General features: G+C 40.9%; 2 protein-coding genes across 7 annotated transcripts in view; one reads left to right on the top strand and one right to left on the bottom strand.

Moving 5' to 3' along the window:
- The window catches only part of SCG3 (secretogranin III), a 149,294-nt gene extending 136,286 nt beyond the window's left edge, over positions 1 to 13,008 (bottom strand). Inside the window, exon 1 of one of the 6 annotated variants that reach the window (XM_084817093.1) lies at positions 12,729 to 13,008. In XM_084817093.1, coding sequence (XP_084673219.1) covers positions 12,729 to 12,741 — 13 coding nt within the window. In that variant the 5' untranslated portion in view covers positions 12,742 to 13,008. Of the gene's footprint in view, positions 1 to 9,348; positions 9,607 to 10,090; positions 10,148 to 12,026; positions 12,138 to 12,728 lie in introns of those variants that run through there. The other 5 variants (XM_084817097.1, XM_084817096.1, XM_084817094.1 and 2 more) reach the window with 5 other exon arrangements.
- AP4E1 (adaptor related protein complex 4 subunit epsilon 1) overlaps positions 8,376 to 22,303 on the top strand; it is a 36,913-nt gene continuing 22,985 nt past the window's right edge. The window contains exons 1-8 of the mRNA XM_084817092.1: positions 8,376 to 9,023; positions 14,461 to 14,532; positions 15,580 to 15,703; positions 16,487 to 16,560; positions 18,397 to 18,518; positions 18,652 to 18,811; positions 19,313 to 19,479; positions 20,557 to 20,630. Of these exons, the coding sequence (XP_084673218.1) occupies positions 8,427 to 9,023; positions 14,461 to 14,532; positions 15,580 to 15,703; positions 16,487 to 16,560; positions 18,397 to 18,518; positions 18,652 to 18,811; positions 19,313 to 19,479; positions 20,557 to 20,630 (1,390 nt within the window). The 5' untranslated portion in view covers positions 8,376 to 8,426. The remainder of the gene's footprint in view (positions 9,024 to 14,460; positions 14,533 to 15,579; positions 15,704 to 16,486; positions 16,561 to 18,396; positions 18,519 to 18,651; positions 18,812 to 19,312; positions 19,480 to 20,556; positions 20,631 to 22,303) is intronic.

A 22,303-nucleotide genomic window follows, 5' to 3' on the forward strand; every position in this document is an offset into this window, starting at 1 on the left:
CGCGTGCTACCTGTTTATACGTTTTTATGCAAATTTTTGGTACTTTGTCTAGTGTATTTTAATACATAGTAACGCTAAGATGTTTTTAGATAGATGTTGTCTGTGCGCGTGCTACCTGTTTATACGTTTTTATGCAAATTTTTGGTACTTTGTCTAGTGTATTTTAATACATAGTAACGCTAAGATGTTTTTAGATAGATGTTGTCTGTGCGCGTGCTACCTGTTTATACGTTTTTATGCAAATTTTTGGTACTTTGTCTAGTGTATTTTAATACATAATAATGCTAAAATGTTTTTAGATAGATGTTGTCTGTGCGCGTGCTACCTGTTTATACGTTTTTATGCAAATTTTTGGTACTTTGTCTAGTGTATTTTAATACATAATAACGCTAAAATGTTTTTAGATAGATGTTGTCTGTGTGCGTGCTACCTGTTTATAAGTTTTTATGCAAATTTTTGGTACTTTGTCTAGTGTATTTTAATACATAGTAACGCTAAAATGTTTTTAGATAGATGTTGTCTGTGCGCGTGCTACCTGTTTATACGTTTTTATGCAAATTTTTGGTACTTTGTCTAGTGTATTTTAATACATAATAACGCTAAAATGTTTTTAGATAGATGTTGTCTGTGTGCGTGCTACCTGTTTATACGTTTTTATGCAAATTTTTGGTACTTTGTCTAGTGTATTTTAATACATAGTAACGCTAAAATGTTTTTAGATAGATGTTGTCTGTGCGCGTGCTACCTGTTTATACGTTTTTATGCAAATTTTTGGTACTTTGTCTAGTGTATTTTAATACATAGTAACGCTAAAATGTTTTTAGATAGATGTTGTCTGTGCGCGTGCTACCTGTTTATACGTTTTTATGCAAATTTTTGGTACTTTGTCTAGTGTATTTTAATACATAGTAACGCTAAGATGTTTTTAGATAGATGTTGTCTGTGCGCGTGCTACCTGTTTATACGTTTTTATGCAAATTTTTGGTACTTTGTCTAGTGTATTTTAATACATAGTAACGCTAAGATGTTTTTAGATAGATGTTGTCTGTGCGCGTGCTACCTGTTTATACGTTTTTATGCAAATTTTTGGTACTTTGTCTAGTGTATTTTAATACATAGTAACGCTAAGATGTTTTTAGATAGATGTTGTCTGTGCGCGTGCTACCTGTTTATACGTTTTTATGCAAATTTTTGGTACTTTGTCTAGTGTATTTTAATACATAATAACGCTAAGATGTTTTTAGATAGATGTTGTCTGTGCGCGTGCTACCTGTTTATACGTTTTTATGCAAATTTTTGGTACTTTGTCTAGTGTATTTTAATACATAATAATGCTAAAATGTTTTTAGATATATGTTGTCTGTGCGCGTGCTACCTGTTTATACGTTTTTATGCAAATTTTTGGTACTTTGTCTAGTGTATTTTAATACATAGTAACGCTAAAATGTTTTTAGATAGATGTTGTCTGTGCGCGTGCTACCTGTTTATACGTTTTTATGCAAATTTTTGGTACTTTGTCTAGTGTATTTTAATACATAATAACGCTAAAATGTTTTTAGATAGATGTTGTCTGTGCGCGTGCTACCTGTTTATACGTTTTTATGCAAATTTTTGGTACTTTGTCTAGTGTATTTTAATACATAATAACGCTAAAATGTTTTTAGATAGATGTTGTCTGTGCGCGTGCTACCTGTTTATACGTTTTTATGCAAATTTTTGGTACTTTGTTTAGTGTATTTTAATACATAGTAACGCTAAGATGTTTTTAGATAGATGTTGTCTGTGCGCGTGCTACCTGTTTATACGTTTTTATGCAAATTTTTGGTACTTTGTCTAGTGTATTTTAATACATAGTAACGCTAAGATGTTTTTAGATAGATGTTGTCTGTGCGCGTGCTACCTGTTTATACGTTTTTATGCAAATTTTTGGTACTTTGTCTAGTGTATTTTAATACATAGTAACGCTAAGATGTTTTTAGATAGATGTTGTCTGTGCGCGTGCTACCTGTTTATACGTTTTTATGCAAATTTTTGGTACTTTGTCTAGTGTATTTTAATACATAGTAACGCTAAGATGTTTTTAGATAGATGTTGTCTGTGCGCGTGCTACCTGTTTATACGTTTTTATGCAAATTTTTGGTACTTTGTCTAGTGTATTTTAATACATAGTAACGCTAAGATGTTTTTAGATAGATGTTGTCTGTGCGCGTGCTACCTGTTTATACGTTTTTATGCAAATTTTTGGTACTTTGTCTAGTGTATTTTAATACATAGTAACGCTAAGATGTTTTTAGATAGATGTTGTCTGTGCGCGTGCTACCTGTTTATACGTTTTTATGCAAATTTTTGGTACTTTGTCTAGTGTATTTTAATACATAGTAACGCTAAGATGTTTTTAGATAGATGTTGTCTGTGCGCGTGCTACCTGTTTATACGTTTTTATGCAAATTTTTGGTACTTTGTCTAGTGTATTTTAATACATAGTAACGCTAAGATGTTTTTAGATAGATGTTGTCTGTGCGCGTGCTACCTGTTTATACATTTTTATGCAAATTTTTGGTACTTTGTCTAGTGTATTTTAATACATAGTAACGCTAAGATGTTTTTAGATAGATGTTGTCTGTGCGCGTGCTACCTGTTTATACGTTTTTATGCAAATTTTTGGTACTTTGTCTAGTGTATTTTAATACATAGTAACGCTAAGATGTTTTTAGATAGATGTTGTCTGTGCGCGTGCTACCTGTTTATACGTTTTTATGCAAATTTTTGGTACTTTGTCTAGTGTATTTTAATACATAGTAACGCTAAGATGTTTTTAGATAGATGTTGTCTGTGCGCGTGCTACCTGTTTATACGTTTTTATGCAAATTTTTGGTACTTTGTCTAGTGTATTTTAATACATAGTAACGCTAAAATGTTTTTAGATAGATGTTGTCTGTGCGCGTGCTACCTGTTTATACGTTTTTATGCAAATTTTTGGTACTTTGTCTAGTGTATTTTAATACATAATAATGCTAAAATGTTTTTAGATAGATGTTGTCTGTGCGCGTGCTACCTGTTTATACGTTTTTATGCAAATTTTTGGTACTTTGTCTAGTGTATTTTAATACATAGTAACGCTAAAATGTTTTTAGATAGATGTTGTCTGTGCGCGTGCTACCTGTTTATACGTTTTTATGCAAATTTTTGGTACTTTGTTTAGTGTATTTTAATACATAGTAACGCTAAGATGTTTTTAGATAGATGTTGTCTGTGCGCGTGCTACCTGTTTATACGTTTTTATGCAAATTTTTGGTACTTTGTCTAGTGTATTTTAATACATAGTAACGCTAAGATGTTTTTAGATAGATGTTGTCTGTGCGCGTGCTACCTGTTTATACGTTTTTATGCAAATTTTTGGTACTTTGTCTAGTGTATTTTAATACATAGTAACGCTAAGATGTTTTTAGATAGATGTTGTCTGTGCGCGTGCTACCTGTTTATACGTTTTTATGCAAATTTTTGGTACTTTGTCTAGTGTATTTTAATACATAATAACGCTAAAATGTTTTTAGATATATGTTGTCTGTGTGCGTGCTACCTGTTTATACGTTTTTATGCAAATTTTTGGTACTTTGTCTAGTGTATTTTAATACATAATAACGCTAAAATGTTTTTAGATAGATGTTGTCTGTGCGCGTGCTACCTGTTTATACGTTTTTATGCAAATTTTTGGTACTTTGTCTAGTGTATTTTAATACATAATAACACTAAAATGTTTTTAGATAGATGTTGTCTGTGTGCGTGCTACCTGTTTATACGTTTTTATGCAAATTTTTGGTACTTTGTCTAGTGTATTTTAATACATAGTAACGCTAAAATGTTTTTAGATAGATGTTGTCTGTGCGCGTGTTACCTGTTTATACGTTTTTATGCAAATTTTTGGTACTTTGTCTAGTGTATTTTAATACATAGTAACGCTAAGATGTTTTTAGATAGATGTTGTCTGTGCGCGTGCTACCTGTTTATACGTTTTTATGCAAATTTTTGGTACTTTGTCTAGTGTATTTTAATACATAGTAACGCTAAGATGTTTTTAGATAGATGTTGTCTGTGCGCGTGCTACCTGTTTATACGTTTTTATGCAAATTTTTGGTACTTTGTCTAGTGTATTTTAATACATAGTAACGCTAAGATGTTTTTAGATAGATGTTGTCTGTGCGCGTGCTACCTGTTTATACGTTTTTATGCAAATTTTTGGTACTTTGTCTAGTGTATTTTAATACATAATAACGCTAAAATGTTTTTAGATAGATGTTGTCTGTGCGCGTGCTACCTGTTTATACGTTTTTATGCAAATTTTTGGTACTTTGTCTAGTGTATTTTAATACATAATAGCGCTAAAATGTTTTTAGATAGATGTTGTCTGTGCGCGTGCTACCTGTTTATACGTTTTTATGCAAATTTTTGGTACTTTGTCTAGTGTATTTTAATACATAATAGCGCTAAAATGTTTTTAGATAGATGTTGTCTGTGCGCGTGCTACCTGTTTATACGTTTTTATGCAAATTTTTGGTACTTTGTCTAGTGTATTTTAATACATAATAGCGCTAAAATGTTTTTAGATAGATGTTGTCTGTGCGCGTGCTACCTGTTTATACGTTTTTATGCAAATTTTTGGTACTTTGTCTAGTGTATTTTAATACATAATAGCGCTAAAATGTTTTTAGATAGATGTTGTCTGTGCGCGTGCTACCTGTTTATACGTTTTTATGCAAATTTTTGGTACTTTGTCTAGTGTATTTTAATACATAATAGCGCTAAAATGTTTTTAGATAGATGTTGTCTGTGCGCGTGCTACCTGTTTATACGTTTTTATGCAAATTTTTGGTACTTTGTCTAGTGTATTTTAATACATAATAGCGCTAAAATGTTTTTAGATAGATGTTGTCTGTGCGCGTGCTACCTGTTTATACGTTTTTATGCAAATTTTTGGTACTTTGTCTAGTGTATTTTAATACATAATAGCGCTAAAATGTTTTTAGATAGATGTTGTCTGTGCGCGTGCTACCTGTTTATACGTTTTTATGCAAATTTTTGGTACTTTGTCTAGTGTATTTTAATACATAATAGCGCTAAAATGTTTTTAGATAGATGTTGTCTGTGCGCGTGCTACCTGTTTATACGTTTTTATGCAAATTTTTGGTACTTTGTCTAGTGTATTTTAATACATAATAGCGCTAAAATGTTTTTAGATAGATGTTGTCTGTGCGCGTGCTACCTGTTTATACGTTTTTATGCAAATTTTTGGTACTTTGTCTAGTGTATTTTAATACATAATAGCGCTAAAATGTTTTTAGATAGATGTTGTCTGTGCGCGTGCTACCTGTTTATACGTTTTTATGCAAATTTTTGGTACTTTGTCTAGTGTATTTTAATACATAATAGCGCTAAAATGTTTTTAGATAGATGTTGTCTGTGCGCGTGCTACCTGTTTATACGTTTTTATGCAAATTTTTGGTACTTTGTCTAGTGTATTTTAATACATAATAGCGCTAAAATGTTTTTAGATAGATGTTGTCTGTGCGCGTGCTACCTGTTTATACGTTTTTATGCAAATTTTTGGTACTTTGTCTAGTGTATTTTAATACATAATAGCGCTAAAATGTTTTTAGATAGATGTTGTCTGTGCGCGTGCTACCTGTTTATACGTTTTTATGCAAATTTTTGGTACTTTGTCTAGTGTATTTTAATACATAATAGCGCTAAAATGTTTTTAGATAGATGTTGTCTGTGCGCGTGCTACCTGTTTATACGTTTTTATGCAAATTTTTGGTACTTTGTCTAGTGTATTTTAATACATAATAGCGCTAAAATGTTTTTAGATAGATGTTGTCTGTGCGCGTGCTACCTGTTTATACGTTTTTATGCAAATTTTTGGTACTTTGTCTAGTGTATTTTAATACATAATAGCGCTAAAATGTTTTTAGATAGATGTTGTCTGTGCGCGTGCTACCTGTTTATACGTTTTTATGCAAATTTTTGGTACTTTGTCTAGTGTATTTTAATACATAATAGCGCTAAAATGTTTTTAGATAGATGTTGTCTGTGCGCGTGCTACCTGTTTATACGTTTTTATGCAAATTTTTGGTACTTTGTCTAGTGTATTTTAATACATAATAGCGCTAAAATGTTTTTAGATAGATGTTGTCTGTGCGCGTGCTACCTGTTTATACGTTTTTATGCAAATTTTTGGTACTTTGTCTAGTGTATTTTAATACATAATAGCGCTAAAATGTTTTTAGATAGATGTTGTCTGTGCGCGTGCTACCTGTTTATACGTTTTTATGCAAATTTTTGGTACTTTGTCTAGTGTATTTTAATACATAATAGCGCTAAAATGTTTTTAGATAGATGTTGTCTGTGCGCGTGCTACCTGTTTATACGTTTTTATGCAAATTTTTGGTACTTTGTCTAGTGTATTTTAATACATAATAGCGCTAAAATGTTTTTAGATAGATGTTGTCTGTGCGCGTGCTACCTGTTTATACGTTTTTATGCAAATTTTTGGTACTTTGTCTAGTGTATTTTAATACATAATAGCGCTAAAATGTTTTTAGATAGATGTTGTCTGTGCGCGTGCTACCTGTTTATACGTTTTTATGCAAATTTTTGGTACTTTGTCTAGTGTATTTTAATACATAATAGCGCTAAAATGTTTTTAGATAGATGTTGTCTGTGTGCGTGCTACCTGTTTATACGTTTTTATGCAAATTTTTGGTACTTTGTCTAGTGTATTTTAATACATAATAGCGCTAAAATGTTTTTAGATAGATGTTGTCTGTGCGCGTGCTACCTGTTTATACGTTTTTATGCAAATTTTTGGTACTTTGTCTAGTGTATTTTAATACATAATAGCGCTAAAATGTTTTTAGATAGATGTTGTCTGTGCGCGTGCTACCTGTTTATACGTTTTTATGCAAATTTTTGGTACTTTGTCTAGTGTATTTTAATACATAATAGCGCTAAAATGTTTTTAGATAGATGTTGTCTGTGCGCGTGCTACCTGTTTATACGTTTTTATGCAAATTTTTGGTACTTTGTCTAGTGTATTTTAATACATAATAGCGCTAAAATGTTTTTAGATAGATGTTGTCTGTGCGCGTGCTACCTGTTTATACGTTTTTATGCAAATTTTTGGTACTTTGTCTAGTGTATTTTAATACATAATAGCGCTAAAATGTTTTTAGATAGATGTTGTCTGTGCGCGTGCTACCTGTTTATACGTTTTTATGCAAATTTTTGGTACTTTGTCTAGTGTATTTTAATACATAATAGCGCTAAAATGTTTTTAGATAGATGTTGTCTGTGCGCGTGCTACCTGTTTATACGTTTTTATGCAAATTTTTGGTACTTTGTCTAGTGTATTTTAATACATAGTAACGCTAAAATGTTTTTAGATAGATGTTGTCTGTGCGCGTGCTACCTGTTTATACGTTTTTATGCAAATTTTTGGTACTTTGTCTAGTGTATTTTAATACATAATAGCGCTAAAATGTTTTTAGATAGATGTTGTCTGTGCGCGTGCTACCTGTTTATACGTTTTTATGCAAATTTTTGGTACTTTGTCTAGTGTATTTTAATACATAATAGCGCTAAAATGTTTTTAGATAGATGTTGTCTGTGCGCGTGCTACCTGTTTATACGTTTTTATGCAAATTTTTGGTACTTTGTCTAGTGTATTTTAATACATAATAGCGCTAAAATGTTTTTAGATAGATGTTGTCTGTGCGCGTGCTACCTGTTTATACGTTTTTATGCAAATTTTTGGTACTTTGTCTAGTGTATTTTAATACATAGTAACGCTAAAATGTTTTTAGATAGATGTTGTCTGTGCGCGTGCTACCTGTTTATACGTTTTTATGCAAATTTTTGGTACTTTGTCTAGTGTATTTTAATACATAATAGCGCTAAAATGTTTTTAGATAGATGTTGTCTGTGCGCGTGCTACCTGTTTATACGTTTTTATGCAAATTTTTGGTACTTTGTCTAGTGTATTTTAATACATAATAGCGCTAAAATGTTTTTAGATAGATGTTGTCTGTGCGCGTGCTACCTGTTTATACGTTTTTATGCAAATTTTTGGTACTTTGTCTAGTGTATTTTAATACATAATAGCGCTAAAATGTTTTTAGATAGATGTTGTCTGTGCGCGTGCTACCTGTTTATACGTTTTTATGCAAATTTTTGGTACTTTGTCTAGTGTATTTTAATACATAGTAACGCTAAAATGTTTTTAGATAGATGTTGTCTGTGCGCGTGCTACCTGTTTATACGTTTTTATGCAAATTTTTGGTACTTTGTCTAGTGTATTTTAATACATAGTAACGCTAAAATGTTTTTAGATAGATGTTGTCTGTGCGCGTGCTACCTGTTTATACGTTTTTATGCAAATTTTTGGTACTTTGCACGATGTCTCTTTAATACGTAATAATTCAAGTGTTTTTCTAGATACAGGCTGTCTGCGTGCGCGGCGTCTCTTTCATGGGTTTAAATCTCTGCGGACAGCCCAGAGAGCTTCGGCTACGAGACGGTGCAGATCTGTAACGCTCCCCGCAGGGCTCCCAGGCCGCGCGCGGCCCACTAATCCCGGCACGGCCCTTTCCTCCCGCGCGCGCTCCCCCAGCGCGAGGCCGAGGCCGCCCGCCCCGCGAGGAGGCCCCACTCCGCGACGCGACAACAGCCGCCCCGACCGCGAGGCCGAGGCCGCCCGCCCGCCCAGCGGCTTCCCCGGGGGCCCGGAAGTGAGCGCTGAGGCGGCGGCCGGCCTCCCCTTCCGGAATGCGGCGGCAAGGGGGAGCCGAGGCGGCGGCGGGCCGGCCATGAGCGACGTGGTGGAGCGGACGCTGAGCGCCTTGCCCGGCTTGCTGGGGCAGCACGAGCCGGGGGCTGGCCTCGGCGGCGGCGCAGGAGCCGGGGGAGCCGGCAGCGCGTCGCGCCTCGGCGGCCTGATCCGCAGCATCACCGCGCTCGCCTCCAAACACGTACGGGCGGACGGGGCGCCGGGCGGGGGAGCGGGAGCGGGCGGAGGCCTCAGGGCGAGCGAGGGGGCCGCCGACAGCATAGGCGGCCTGGCGGGAGGCGCGGCTGCTTCGCGTGGGATTTACTCCGGAGTGAACGGGGGGGCTACGATGGGGCTACGTGTGCGCGCGCGCGCGCGGCCTGAGATGAATTCAGGGCTTCGGTGTAGCCTCTTTGCCATCCCCGCTCTGCTTTCCAGGACCAGGGCAGAGTCCTGGAAAATGGGAAGGGAGTGAGTGGTAAAAGTGCCTCTGGGCATGTACAGGATTCCCCCCCCCCCCATCAGACCTTCAAGCTAAATTCAGGGCTCTAATGTAGCCTCTTCCTCATCCCCGCTCTGTTTTCCAGGACCAGGGCAGAGTCCTGGAAAATGGGAAGGGAGTGAGTGGTAAAAGTGCCTCTGGGCATGTACAGGATTCCCCCCCCCCCATCAGACCTTCAAGCTAAATTCAGGGCTCTAATGTAGCCTCTTCCTCATCCCCGCTCTGCTTTCCAGGACCAGGGCAGAGTCCTGGAAAATGGGAAGGGAGTGAGCGGTAAAAGTGCCTCTGGGCATGTACAGGATTCCCCCCCCCCCATCAGACCTTCAAGCTAAATTCAGGGCTCTAATGTAGCCTCTTCCTCATCCCCGCTCTGCTTTCCAGGACCAGGGCAGAGTCCTGGAAAATGGGAAGGGAGTGAGTGGTAAAAGTGCCTCTGGGCATGTACAGGATTCCCCCCCCCCCCCATCAGACCTTCAAGCTAAATTCAGGGCTCTAATGTAGCCTCTTCCTCATCCCCGCTCTGTTTTCCAGGACCAGGGCAGAGTCCTGGAAAATGGGAAGGGAGTGAGTGGTAAAAGTGCCTCTGGGCATGTACAGGATTCCCCCCCCCCCATCAGACCTTCAAGCTAAATTCAGGGCTCTAATGTAGCCTCTTCCTCATCCCCGCTCTGCTTTCCAGGACCAGGGCAGAGTCCTGGAAAATGGGAAGGGAGTGAGCGGTAAAAGTGCCTCTGGGCATGTACAGGATTCCCCCCCCCCCATCAGACCTTCAAGCTAAATTCAGGGCTCCAATGTAGCCTCTTCCTCATCCCCGCTCTGTTTTCCAGGACCAGGGCAGAGTCCTGGAAAATGGGAAGGGAGTGAGCGGTAAAAGTGCCTCTGGGCATGTACAGGATTCCCCCCCCCCCATCAGACCTTCAAGCTAAATTCAGGGCTCCAATGTAGCCTCTTCCTCATCCCCGCTCTGTTTTCCAGGACCAGGGCAGAGTCCTGGAAAATGGGAAGGGAGTGAGTGGTAAAAGTGCCTCTGGGCATGTACAGGATTCCCCCCCCCCCATCAGACCTTCAAGCTAAATTCAGGGCTCTAATGTAGCCTCTTCCTCATCCCCGCTCTGCTTTCCAGGACCAGGGCAGAGTCCTGGAAAATGGGAAGGGAGTGAGTGGTAAAAGTGCCTCTGGGCATGTACAGGATTCCCCCCCCCCCCATCAGACCTTCAAGCTAAATTCAGGGCTCTAATGTAGCCTCTTCCTCATCCCCGCTCTGTTTTCCAGGACCAGGGCAGAGTCCTGGAAAATGGGAAGGGAGTGAGTGGTAAAAGTGCCTCTGGGCATGTACAGGATTCCCCCCCCCCCCATCAGACCTTCAAGCTAAATTCAGGGCTCTAATGTAGCCTCTTCCTCATCCCCGCTCTGCTTTCCAGGACCAGGGCAGAGTCCTGGAAAATGGGAAGGGAGTGAGTGGTAAAAGTGCCTCTGGGCATGTACAGGATTCCCCCCCCCCCCATCATACCTTCAAGCTAAATTCAGGGCTCCAATGTAGCCTCTTCCTCATCCCCGCTCTGCTTTCCAGGACCAGGGCAGAGTCCTGGAAAATGGGAAGGGAGTGAGTGGTAAAAGTGCCTCTGGGCATGTACAGGATTCCCCCCCCCCCCATCAGACCTTCAAGCTAAATTCAGGGCTCTAATGTAGCCTCTTCCTCATCCCCGCTCTGCTTTCCAGGACCAGGGCAGAGTCCTGGAAAATGGGAAGGGAGTGAGCGGTAAAAGTGCCTCTGGGCATGTACAGGATTCCCCCCCCCCCCATCAGACCTTCAAGCTAAATTCAGGGCTCCAATGTAGCCTCTTCCTCATCCCCACTCTGTTTTCCAGGACCAGAGCAGAGTCCTGGAAAATGGGAAGGGAGTGAGTGGTAAAAGTGCCTCTGGGCATGTACAGGATTCCCCCCCCCCCCATCAGACCTTCAAGCTAAATTCAGGGCTCCAATGTAGCCTCTTCCTCATCCCCACTCTGTTTTCCAGGACCAGGGCAGAGTCCTGGAAAATGGGAAGGGAGTGAGTGGTAAAAGTGCCTCTGGGCATGTACAGGATTCCCCCCCCCCCCCATCAGACCTTCAAGCTAAATTCAGGGCTCTAATGTAGCCTCTTCCTCATCCCCGCTCTGCTTTCCAGGACCAGGGCAGAGTCCTGGAAAATGGGAAGGGAGTGAGTGGTAAAAGTGCCTCTGGGCATGTACAGGATTCCCCCCCCCCCATCAGACCTTCAAGCTAAATTCAGGGCTCTAATGTAGCCTCTTCCTCATCCCCGCTCTGCTTTCCAGGACCAGGGCAGAGTCCTGGAAAATGGGAAGGGAGTGAGTGGTAAAAGTGCCTCTGGGCATGTACAGGATTCCCCCCCCCCCCCATCAGACCTTCAAGCTAAATTCAGGGCTCTAATGTAGCCTCTTCCTCATCCCCGCTCTGCTTTCCAGGACCAGGGCAGAGTCCTGGAAAATGGGAAGGGAGTGAGTGGTGAAAGTGCCTCTGGGCATGTACAGGATTCCCCCCCCCCCATCAGACCTTCAAGCTAAATTCAGGGCTCCAATGTAGCCTCTTCCTCATCCCCGCTCTGCTTTCCAGGACCAGGGCAGAGTCCTGGAAAATGGGAAGGGAGTGAGTGGTAAAAGTGCCTCTGGGCATGTACAGTATTCCCCCCCCCCCCCATCATACCTTCAAGCTAAATTCAGGGCTCCAATGTAGCCTCTTCCTCATTCCCACTCTGTTTTCCAGGACCAGAGCAGAGTCCTGGAAAATGGGAAGGGAGTGTGTGGTAAAAGTGCCTCTGGGCATGTACAGGATTCCCCCCCCCCCCATCAGACCTTCAAGCTAAATTCAGGGCTCCAATGTAGCCTCTTCCTCATTCCCACTCTGTTTTCCAGGACCAGAGCAGAGTCCTGGAAAATGGGAAGGGAGTGAGTGGTAAAAGTGCCTCTGGGCATGTACAGGATTCCCCCCCCCCCCATCAGACCTTCAAGCTAAATTCAGGGCTCCAATATAGCCTCTTCCTCATTCCCACTCTGTTTTCCAGGACCAGAGCAGAGTCCTAGAAAATGGGAAGGGAGTGATAAAAGTGCCTCTGGGCATGTACAGGATTCCCCTTTCCCGCATTAAAATATCAACCGCCCCCCCCCCCCCCCCCCGCTCCCCAGTCAAACCTTCAAGATAAATTCAGGGCTTCAGTGTAGCCAGTTTCAGCCCTCTTCTCCCTTCCTCCCCCCAGTCCGTTTTCCAGCACCAGGCCTGGAAAATGTGATGGAAGTAGTGAATGTGCTTTTGGACAGGTACAGTATTCCCCCTTCCCGCACCAAGATATAAGCGCCCACTCCCATCAGACCTTAAAGATACACTCAGGACCTCAAATTCAGGGCTCACCCGTCTTCTCCATTCCCAATCTGTTTTCTCACACCACAGCACAGTCCTGGAAAATGTGAAGGAAGTTGTAAAAGTGCCCCTGGGCATATACAGAATCCGCCTTTCTGTCAGCAACAGGAGCAGCTGCAGCCTGCTCCCTCCTCCCCCATCAGACCTTAATGTTCAAGGCTTCCTTGAACACCCCTCTTTATAAAGGATGAAACCTTGGGGTTGTAAAAATGGGTGTGGAGTGTGTGTGCAAATGAGTGAGTGGGGCTGAAGGAAGGGTAGCTGGCCCTGGGTAAGGAGGAGGCTGCAGAAGGGCGCTAAGGTTTATGACTCTAAAATGCATATAGTGTAATAACTTTATTTGGCCAGCTCAAAGATCTCCAAAACTTTGCAAGCTTTCAAGATCTCCACATCTGTTCTTCAGGCAAGATGTTACAAAAAGTGTGTGTGGGGGGGGCAGAATAAGAGTTGTGGGGGAAGGCTGACTGGATGTTGTAATCAGGATGTCTGTTTGCTTAAGAGTCTAAGGGCTCAGTCCTTAGACAGGCTGAGGAATGCTGGGAGTTGTAGGCCTTTTCTCTTATGCATAGGATTGCGCCCTAAGGGTGCAACCTTGTGCATGTTTAGACAGAAAAAAAAATCCTACAATTCCCAGCATGCATAGGATTGCGCCCTTAAGATGATATGGAGGATGATGGTTTGCAGACATTGGACTCTGCTCAGCGATTTGATGGTTCTAGGTTTCAGTGCCCTTTGGGCCACCGGAAACAAGAAAGTAGCAGACAACTGTAGATCTGACTATGTAGACATCCTGACTACAACATCCAGCCAGCCTTTCCCACCCTCCTGTTTCTCTGCACCCCTCCAAACTTGCTTTTTGTAACATCTTGCCTGATGAAGACATATGCTTGCACAATTTTTGTGATCTTTGAGTTAGCCTAATAAGGGTATTACGCTATATGGATTGTTTTTCATATGGCCAACACGTCTTGCTTCTGTTTTTTGCATGACAGGTTTATTAATGTACTGTGTTAAAGCTCTGAGGAAAGTGTTTCTGGTTTGGGCCCGAAGGAGGAGCATTATTTATTGCCTATGAAATTGCTGCAGTATCTCCCAGGAAAGTGGCAGCCCCCTATTGGGTTTTTAAGTGGAGTGAAATGTATGAATTTCCAAGCATGACTTCAGGATGCTGTTTCAGCATTTTATGATAGCATAAAATTGCCTGCTCGCAGTTTTTAATTCTTCAAAGCATGAGCATAAACCAGCCAAAGTTAGGCACTCTTTCAGTTGCATTGATTTCAATGGGAGAGACTTCCAGTGCAATGCCTACTCAGAAGTAAGTCTTATTGAATTCAATGCGAGTTACTTCCAGGTCAGTGTCTATAGGACTTCAGCCACAAGCATGTGTTTTACTTCCACCAAAGGCAATAAGACTTCAAAAAGTTTAACTTTGGCTGGATTAGATCATCCTTTATGTTCAGTAATAACATTTTGTTTATTTTTTTAAAAAAATGTTATTGTTTTGCTTGTTGCTTGTTTTGTGATCTTGTTTTAAACTTCCAAGACCAATCAAATGGGAATGTAGTGTAATGGCGATATAGCTTAAAAAAACTACTACAACATAGATAGGTTAAAATATTAAGGAATAACCTTTGGGTGATTAATGTTACAAGGCAGCTTTTATATTATGTTTTCTAAAAATGAAAAAAAGCATTTATAGTGATTTTTAAAATTTCTTTAACAGGAGGAAGAACAATTAATTCAACAGGAATTAAATAATTTAAAAGCAACAGTTTCTGCACCAACTACAACACTGGTAAGCTATAAAAGCAAAATAAAATACCCATTCTACCTGTCCTATGTGTAAGCAAATGGTTGACTTAAGTCTTTACAGAACCAAGTCATATTTAACCTACTGTATACATTTTTTCCTCACAGACTTTTTTTTAAAATTGTAAATATAAAAAAGAAAGGGGAAAAAACATGAAAGTGACTTGACTTGTGGAGAGAGAGAACAAAAAGAATGACAAAATTCTGAACTTGAGAAAAACAACCAGCACTGTTATTAAGAACAAGAGACAGAGAGCAGTGAGATACAGGCCCTTCCCTGTCATCTGAGTTATGATCTTCCTTTGTGGGTGTTTATATACTGTTGATGTGCTGTGATTGGGTGCTGAGTTACAGTGACATTGGGGGAGCAGTTGACAATATGGGGGCAGCTATTTTTTAATTCCTCTCTTACTGAAGTCAGTACGAGGGGAATTCTTTGCGCCAGCTCTAAGGGCTGGTGTAAAGTTGCATGGTTGCTGGGAGTGTGGCCATGGATTGAAGGAGTATGGGATATGGTGTAACTGTGCTTCTCCCCTGAGCTGCCATGACTCTGCCCCACTGAAGTTGTTCCACCAGTGGCATGTTCCTCCAGTGTATCTGCCATGGTAGTGTAGCAGTACCTACGCTGACTCCTATAGCCCCTCAGCCAGAGGATCTTCAGTATAGTATTGCCCCCACAGTTATGTAAAAAAACCGGACTTGAGAAGGGGGTGGAAACAGAAGCCGAATGGAATTGTAGCCTTAATCACAACAGAACTGAATATTGAGAGAGTCAGCCACCATGATTTCAAAAACATGCCACAGAAGTGGTCCTATGTTTCTGCCATCTGTGGGTAATAGCTACCATGTGCCATTCAGGTTTTCACAAAGAATTACTCAGTTGTTACTGTATAGAGCATGGTAATCATGTGCTGGAATTTGTTTGAGTTGTACCCCCACCTTGAAATCATTGGTGTTGCATATCTCTTTGTGAACTAGCACTTGAGGATTGATTGATCAATCGTGTATATAATGTTCATTTCTTGTATTTCAGAGATTGATGAAGGAATGTATGGTGAGACTGATCTATTGTGAGATGCTGGGCTATGAGGCCTCTTTTGGATACATCCATGCTATCAAGCTAGCACAACAAGGAAACCTTTTCGAGAAGAGAGTTGGTGTGTATTTTCGGAAGGAAGATGTAGCGATTCTGGGGCAACTGGAAACGAGTGAAAACACTTGTTTCTGGAAGGGGCAGGTTGGCAGAGCTCGCATAAGGGAGCTCCACTGACCTGCCCCAATTGGGAAACAAGCGTTTCCGCATGTTTTAGGGCTTCCTCTGGGAAGTGCTAAATCACTGTTGTGCAAGCAGTGGGTCCTGCTTGCACAATGGAATCAGCGGGACCCACCACTTGAGCAACGGAATCAGCGGGGCGCCAGAGAATCGGGAGGTGTAAGCACCCCACTGGATTCTGCCCATTAGGTATTGCTGTGATTGATTTGATGCTGCCAAGAAGGCCATGAATTCAACAGCCGCCCTCCCTTGCTTCTGTGCCACTGGGATTGTGGCCTACTGACTCTGAACCAAGAGGTTCTATATAGCCACAAGTCTAATAACTCATTTTTACATCTGTAAAATGCCACTTTAAATTATTTTAAAATGCTATCTCCCAAACCTTTTCAACATTTGATTAGTGAGCTCCTTTTGAGACAGAGATGTTTTGAGCTTTGGAAAACTGCTGTAAGGTGCTCTGAGCAATAGGATAGAGCAGCCTTCCCCAACCTGGTGTGTTTGACACAACCTCCAGATGTATGACTCCAGTTCCCATTATAGCCAGCATAGCCATATCTGGAGGGCACTAGATTGGGGAAACCTGGTATAGAGTAAGATAGGTATTGAATACATTAAATACAAAGGGTTTTGGAATGTATAACATAGAATTTTTTTTTCTTCCTTTTAGGTTATTTGGCAATTTCTTTATTTCTTCATGAAAACCATGAACTGCTGCTTCTACTTGTGAACACTGTTGTGAAGGTACAGTTTTGTGGGAGGTTTGGAGGTAAACATCGCACTGACCTCAAGCCTGAGTTGTTCTCCATTTTTTTCAAAGGTGTAAAAAGAATCTGAAGTGTGCATGTGTTAATAAAATCTTGTTTACCAGTTAGAACCTTAACTAAAACACAAGGGCTTGGATTTGGAAAAGTGCAAGGTTGCTTCTGCTCATCCATAGCCCTTTTCAGCTTTCCCCTTCTGTAGAGGCATACAAACCCCACTGAAAAGCCTTCCTAAAAGTCCTGGGGACTCACCATAGCAGCAGCCTGTGTGGTATGAGGGGCTGTCACTGGATGAAAAAATTGTTTGCGCCTGCACGCTTTATTCTTCTCTGGGTCTAAGCCATGATGATTTGACTTTGTTGTACATTTACAGCGTTCATATTATAAGCCATGGTTTAGTGCATTCTTTTTTTACCTGGGTCCTCCCAAATGATTTGGCTTACAACTCCCACCAGCCCTTGCCAACATGGCCAACACTCAGGAATGATGGGAATTGTAGACCCAAATATCTGGTGGACCCAGGTTGGGAAAGGCTGATTTAACTCTTCGTGTATGACTGGAAAGGAGCCTGAGCAATGGTTTCGGCTGATGTGTTTTCCTCCTCCCTTCTCCTCCCACACAGCTGGGGGAAGGAGTTTGCTAGGGTTTAGTTTCACTTTCCATTAATTCTAGGTTTGTCATAGTTTAAAACAAAGTCCGGTTAGTTAAACCAGCCAGTTTTATTACTCATGGTTGGAAGTTGGCGTGTTTTGAAACTGACAAGAGTTTGTTTTAGACCACTTTTGTGATGATAAAGGTACTACTGGAAAGTGAAACTAAACCTTAAGTGAAGTCCTTCTCTCAGCCAGAGAAGGGAGGACAAAAGAGGAGGGAAAAGCATGTAAGCCTGTAGCTTCGCTCAAGCTCCTTCTTGCTTGTACACACAGGATGTGCACCATGGTTTAGCATAGGCATAGTCAACATGTGGGCCTGCCAGCTGTTTTTGTGGCCCCTCTGCCGTTGCTGAATTTGCTGTGGTGATGGCAAAAAAGAGGCAACTTTGGAAGAAAACAAGGTGCACTGCAAAGCAGAACCCTCTTGAGAGTGTGATTCCTGCTTGTAAACAAGGTGTGCGCTCCCTGCTTGTTTCCTTCTAAACTTGTGAGGTTTTTTTCAGCAGTTGCAGCGGCGGGGGAATGATGCGCCCCCAAGTGTGTTCCAGGGGGCATTGCAATTCCCCAGAGGTTGTCCTCATGGTTTAGCATGTTGTCCATGTGTGAACTACCCCAGTAAGATCTTTAATTACATATATTTGCTTTTGACTGCTGTTTTGTGAACATAAAACAAAAATGGTTTCTGGCTCCTTCAAATCCTTAAACTTCCTGTTGATCAGTGTTGGCTTTTTCTGAAGGCCACTTTTCACTTTACAAGGAAGAGGCAATAGCATTACTTGAACATCACTTTTCTTTCCTGATTGAACTTGCTTACCTGTTCTTTACAAACATGACTCTTTGTTTATTCCCCCTCACCCCACCCTTCCTGCAAAAAAAAAAAAGCATAGATCTTCCAGGTTCATAGTCTGTGGATGGATAAAATAATGGGAGATTATGATAATGTAAAAGCTCTTCTATCAAATTGATGTTACAAAAGCATAGAGAAAACCAGGAGATTTTATGTTACCATGAGTATCATTTATGAGTCTTGTTTGAGTTCTAACATAGTTTTGACTTACAAAAGTAAAAATGTGAATCTTTGAAAGAACATTAGAGAGATCTGTTAAGCAAAGTTAAGCCATTAAGGGAGAAATAAACAGCTTTGTGTTCATCGTCTGTGGCAGGATTTGCAGAGCACTAATCTCATGGAAGTATGTATGGCTCTTACTGTGGCAAGCCAGATCTTTCCGCGGGAAATGATACCAGCTGTCCTTCCACTGATAGAAGACAAGCTTCAGCATTCAAAGTATGTTTTTGCTGATAAAATTCTAGGAAGATGAGTTTCAAAAACTATTGTAAACACAGAGCTCAAGATATATTTGCATACAGCAATAGTAATAGTTGGGCTCAATAAGATGAACAAAATGGTTTCTTTTTAGGGAAATTATTAGAAGAAAAGCTGTCCAGGCATTGTACAAGTTCTACCTTATTGCTCCCAACCAAGTCCAGCACATCCATGACAAGTTCCGGAAAGCACTTTGCGACAGGGATGTGGGAGTTATGGCTGCTTCATTGCACATTTATCTCCAGATGGTGAAGGTGGGATTCTTAATAATCAGGATAATCATGTGAACTGGGCTTGTGTCTTAATGAAGTGACAAAAAGAATGGAAATCTGACCTATGCTAATTGTGTATTAGCAATGCAGAATTTCTTTCTCCCTCCCTCCTTCCCCGACTTTCAGGCCAGTTTTCTGTGTTTCTGATGCGTTGCTAGGAGTGTTGAGATTCATATGCATATTTTGTGTTTAATTGTCAGCTGTATATGAGTTTGAAAATTGGGGAGAACAATTTAACTTTTAGATGAAAAGGATAGAAGTGAGTAATAGAGGAACTGAAACAATAGCAATTGTTTTCTGTAATCTTGTTTAAAATGTATTAGGGCACAATCCTATGCATGTTTAGACAGAGAAAAGGCCTACAACTCCCAGCATTCCCCAGCCAGCATGGCTGGCTGGGGAATGCTGGGAGTTGTAGGCCTTTTCTCTGTCTAAACGTGCATAGGATTTCACCCTTAATTGTGTGTTTTATCTTTTGTCTAGGAAGACTCCTCTAGATACAAGGACTTGACGGGCAGCTTTGTAGCTATTCTAAAGCAGGTGGTGGGAGGAAAACTCCCTGTAGACTTCAACTATCACAGTGTGCCAGCACCTTGGTTACAAATTCAGCTTTTAAGGATATTGGGGTTGCTTGGAAAAGATGATCCAAGGTAAACTTCTTTGCTTGAACTTCTAGTCGGCTTGAATTGGCTTACTGAATCTCCTGTTTCATTAATGTACTTCCTTGAAACAAAAGCCAGAAAGGTTTTCCTGGAGCTGGTTTGCCATCTGGTCTTCAGTGGTTGTCATGGCCATTTCTCTTGTAGGTTTGCTCTGATTTCTTAACTATTCTCTCAGCTTCTGTGCCAGTCAGGGAACTGGGATATGGAAGAACTGGGAGAAGGGTTGTTTTTTGGCATTCAGTTCTGGGAATTGAATAAAACTACGATCTGATATGGACACTGCAGCTATATTATTTAATAGGTGTACCGATTGTTGTTGTTCAGTCGTTTAGTCATGTCCGACTGTTCGTGACCCCATGGACCATAGCACGCGATACCCACAGTCTAAATTATAGGAATTTACATGGATTTTGTGTCATGAGCCAAATATTGTGCACAATCCCCAGTGAAATGATTTTGTGCTTCTCTCCCTTCATTTCAGTGGTGCTTGTACAGGAAAAATTCCTGCTGAAATGTCTGTGGCTGCTAAGGCCAATATAGTAGCCCTCCTTTCCCCTGAGAATCCTTAAAAATATGATCTCTCTGTTGCTTTTAAAACTTCATTTTGTATACAATTTAGATTTACTGTGTTTTGATTTTTCGCCGCCTTGATTGGGCTGTGTGCTTACCTCACATACACTGTATGTTTAACTTTGTTTTTAAAATAACATATGCAGCTGGTCTCTATAGAGATGAAGAACATTTTGAAAGCATGGGTGGTATTTGTGTTGAAAGGCTTGAAAACTAAGGCTGCAATCTTAAGTACAATTACTAGAGAGTAAGTCCCATTAAACACAGTGGGACTTACTTCTGAGTAAGCTTGCATAGGGTTGCACTGTACGAATGTCTGGGTGTGTCTCTTCCTGTCTTTCCCTCTGCAATGTCCCCAGTGTAGTCCCAGTAATAGCTATAATGTGAAGGTATCACTCAAGATTTGGATAACAGGCTCTTGGGTTAAGGTCTTAAGGCTAAATATATATATTTTTTAAGTGACTATTCTTGAACACTTTTATCACTTTGTAACAGGACCAGTGAATTAATGTATGATGTTTTGGATGAATCTCTGAGGAGAGCGGAGATAAACCACAACATTACATATGGTAGGTGAGAGTATATTTTCGAACCATAAGGGAAATGCTGTGAGAGAATGTATACTCTTAAGTTGCAATCCTAGGGGGCCATATACATGAGTGAGGAGAGAAGCATGCATGCAAGTGGAGGAAGCTTTTATTGTAGCTGCTGATCTGGCTCAACAGGCAAGCCAGTTTTAAACGCAAAAACTGCTTGCCTCTTTGGCTGGTCCGCCAATTGGCTGTAGTAAAAACATTCAAAACACCTCAAGCTGTACTCAGGCTGCACTCATGGCCGTTTGTATGAATCTCTGGGATTACAGCCTTATTTTGTATAAAATGTGGTGGTGAACTTGTTATTTCATACCATTTATGAAATCCTTATCCTAAAATGCTTCCAGCAAGTAAGTCTTAGATATCTTTCAGGGTCACTACTTTGCAAAGTTCTAGTTCTCATTGAGGTGGTAAGTCTGTATCTGGTCTATATTACTGCAGATGGGAGCATGCATGACTACCTGAATGCTTCTCCATGTGGAACAATTCAACATAGAAACCTAGCATGTCAGGGAGAAGGGTTCTGGCCTAGCCACTTATATGCTGGTTTTCTCTGCGGAAACAGGAAACAGGAAATTGTTTTGTACGGAGGTGTATTTGGTTATTTGAAGTAGTACAGCCCAGATGCCGGTTTGCCACCACAGTGAGAGCTAGACCAAAGACTGACAATTTAACAGGAAGATCTCAGATAAATTTTTACAATACACTTGCTTTTTTATAACAACATACATTGGAAGAACAAAGACTCAGCTCATTACTTGGAGTTGGCAAATGCAAGCAATATGGATAGAGGTACAGAAAAATAATGTTTGTTTTATGGCTGCCTGTGTGTGTATGTTTTCTTTGTATTCCTCATCTTCAGTAAAAAAAATTCTACTAGAGCAGTTATTACAAAACATAATAAAAGCAAGCTAAAATACTTAAACTGCTACAATGATAAAATCAACAGCAGCAGAATAAAATAGCTCAAAAGGATTGTCAACTGGCAACAAGGAGAAAATAGAATAGGTGAACCTCCCTGGGGAGATGGTTCCATAAGTGGTCCCTCTCTGCAGTTACCACCCACTTAACTTCAACAGGTGGGAGCATTCAGAGAAGAGTGTCTGATGAACATCTTAATGATTGGGCAGGCATGTGTGGGAAAGGCAGGCCTTCAGAATCCCTGGTCCCAAGCCATAAATGTTTCAGAATGTAGGAAATGCATAGTTGAAGGTGTCGTCTTATGCAGTAAGTGTGCCTATAAGTGCAGTGCAGTGGGCTAGAAATATAAAAAGCCATATGTTCCACAGTGACAAAGGCACTAAGAGAGCAATCCTACGGCCCCTGAGAGAGCATCTTGGGGACCATAGGATTGTTCAGAGTCTCCCTCCCGAGATCGTAGACACTGCTGAGACCTCGGGATGGAGACCCTTGAGTTTCGATCCCCTCCCCTTTACAGCGACTGTAGAAAGAACTGTGCCAGCTGCTTCCTGAGGTCGCAAACGTGGCCTTGGAGGGAGGGAAAAGGGATGGGGAGATGAGAGGCCAGAATACGAGAAATCCTATGGTCTCTCCAGCCCCAGCCCAGTTCTTGCCAGCATGCCCTCCTCCCTAAGGCCTGTCTAGAAGAAAAGCATTTAAAAGGAGGATGGAGACGCAAAAATAATCTC

This window comes from Heloderma suspectum, chromosome 11 (assembly GCF_057233095.1).
Source record: "Heloderma suspectum isolate Gila_16-S chromosome 11, 16-S_ref, whole genome shotgun sequence".
Taxonomy (NCBI): domain Eukaryota; kingdom Metazoa; phylum Chordata; class Lepidosauria; order Squamata; family Helodermatidae; genus Heloderma; species Heloderma suspectum.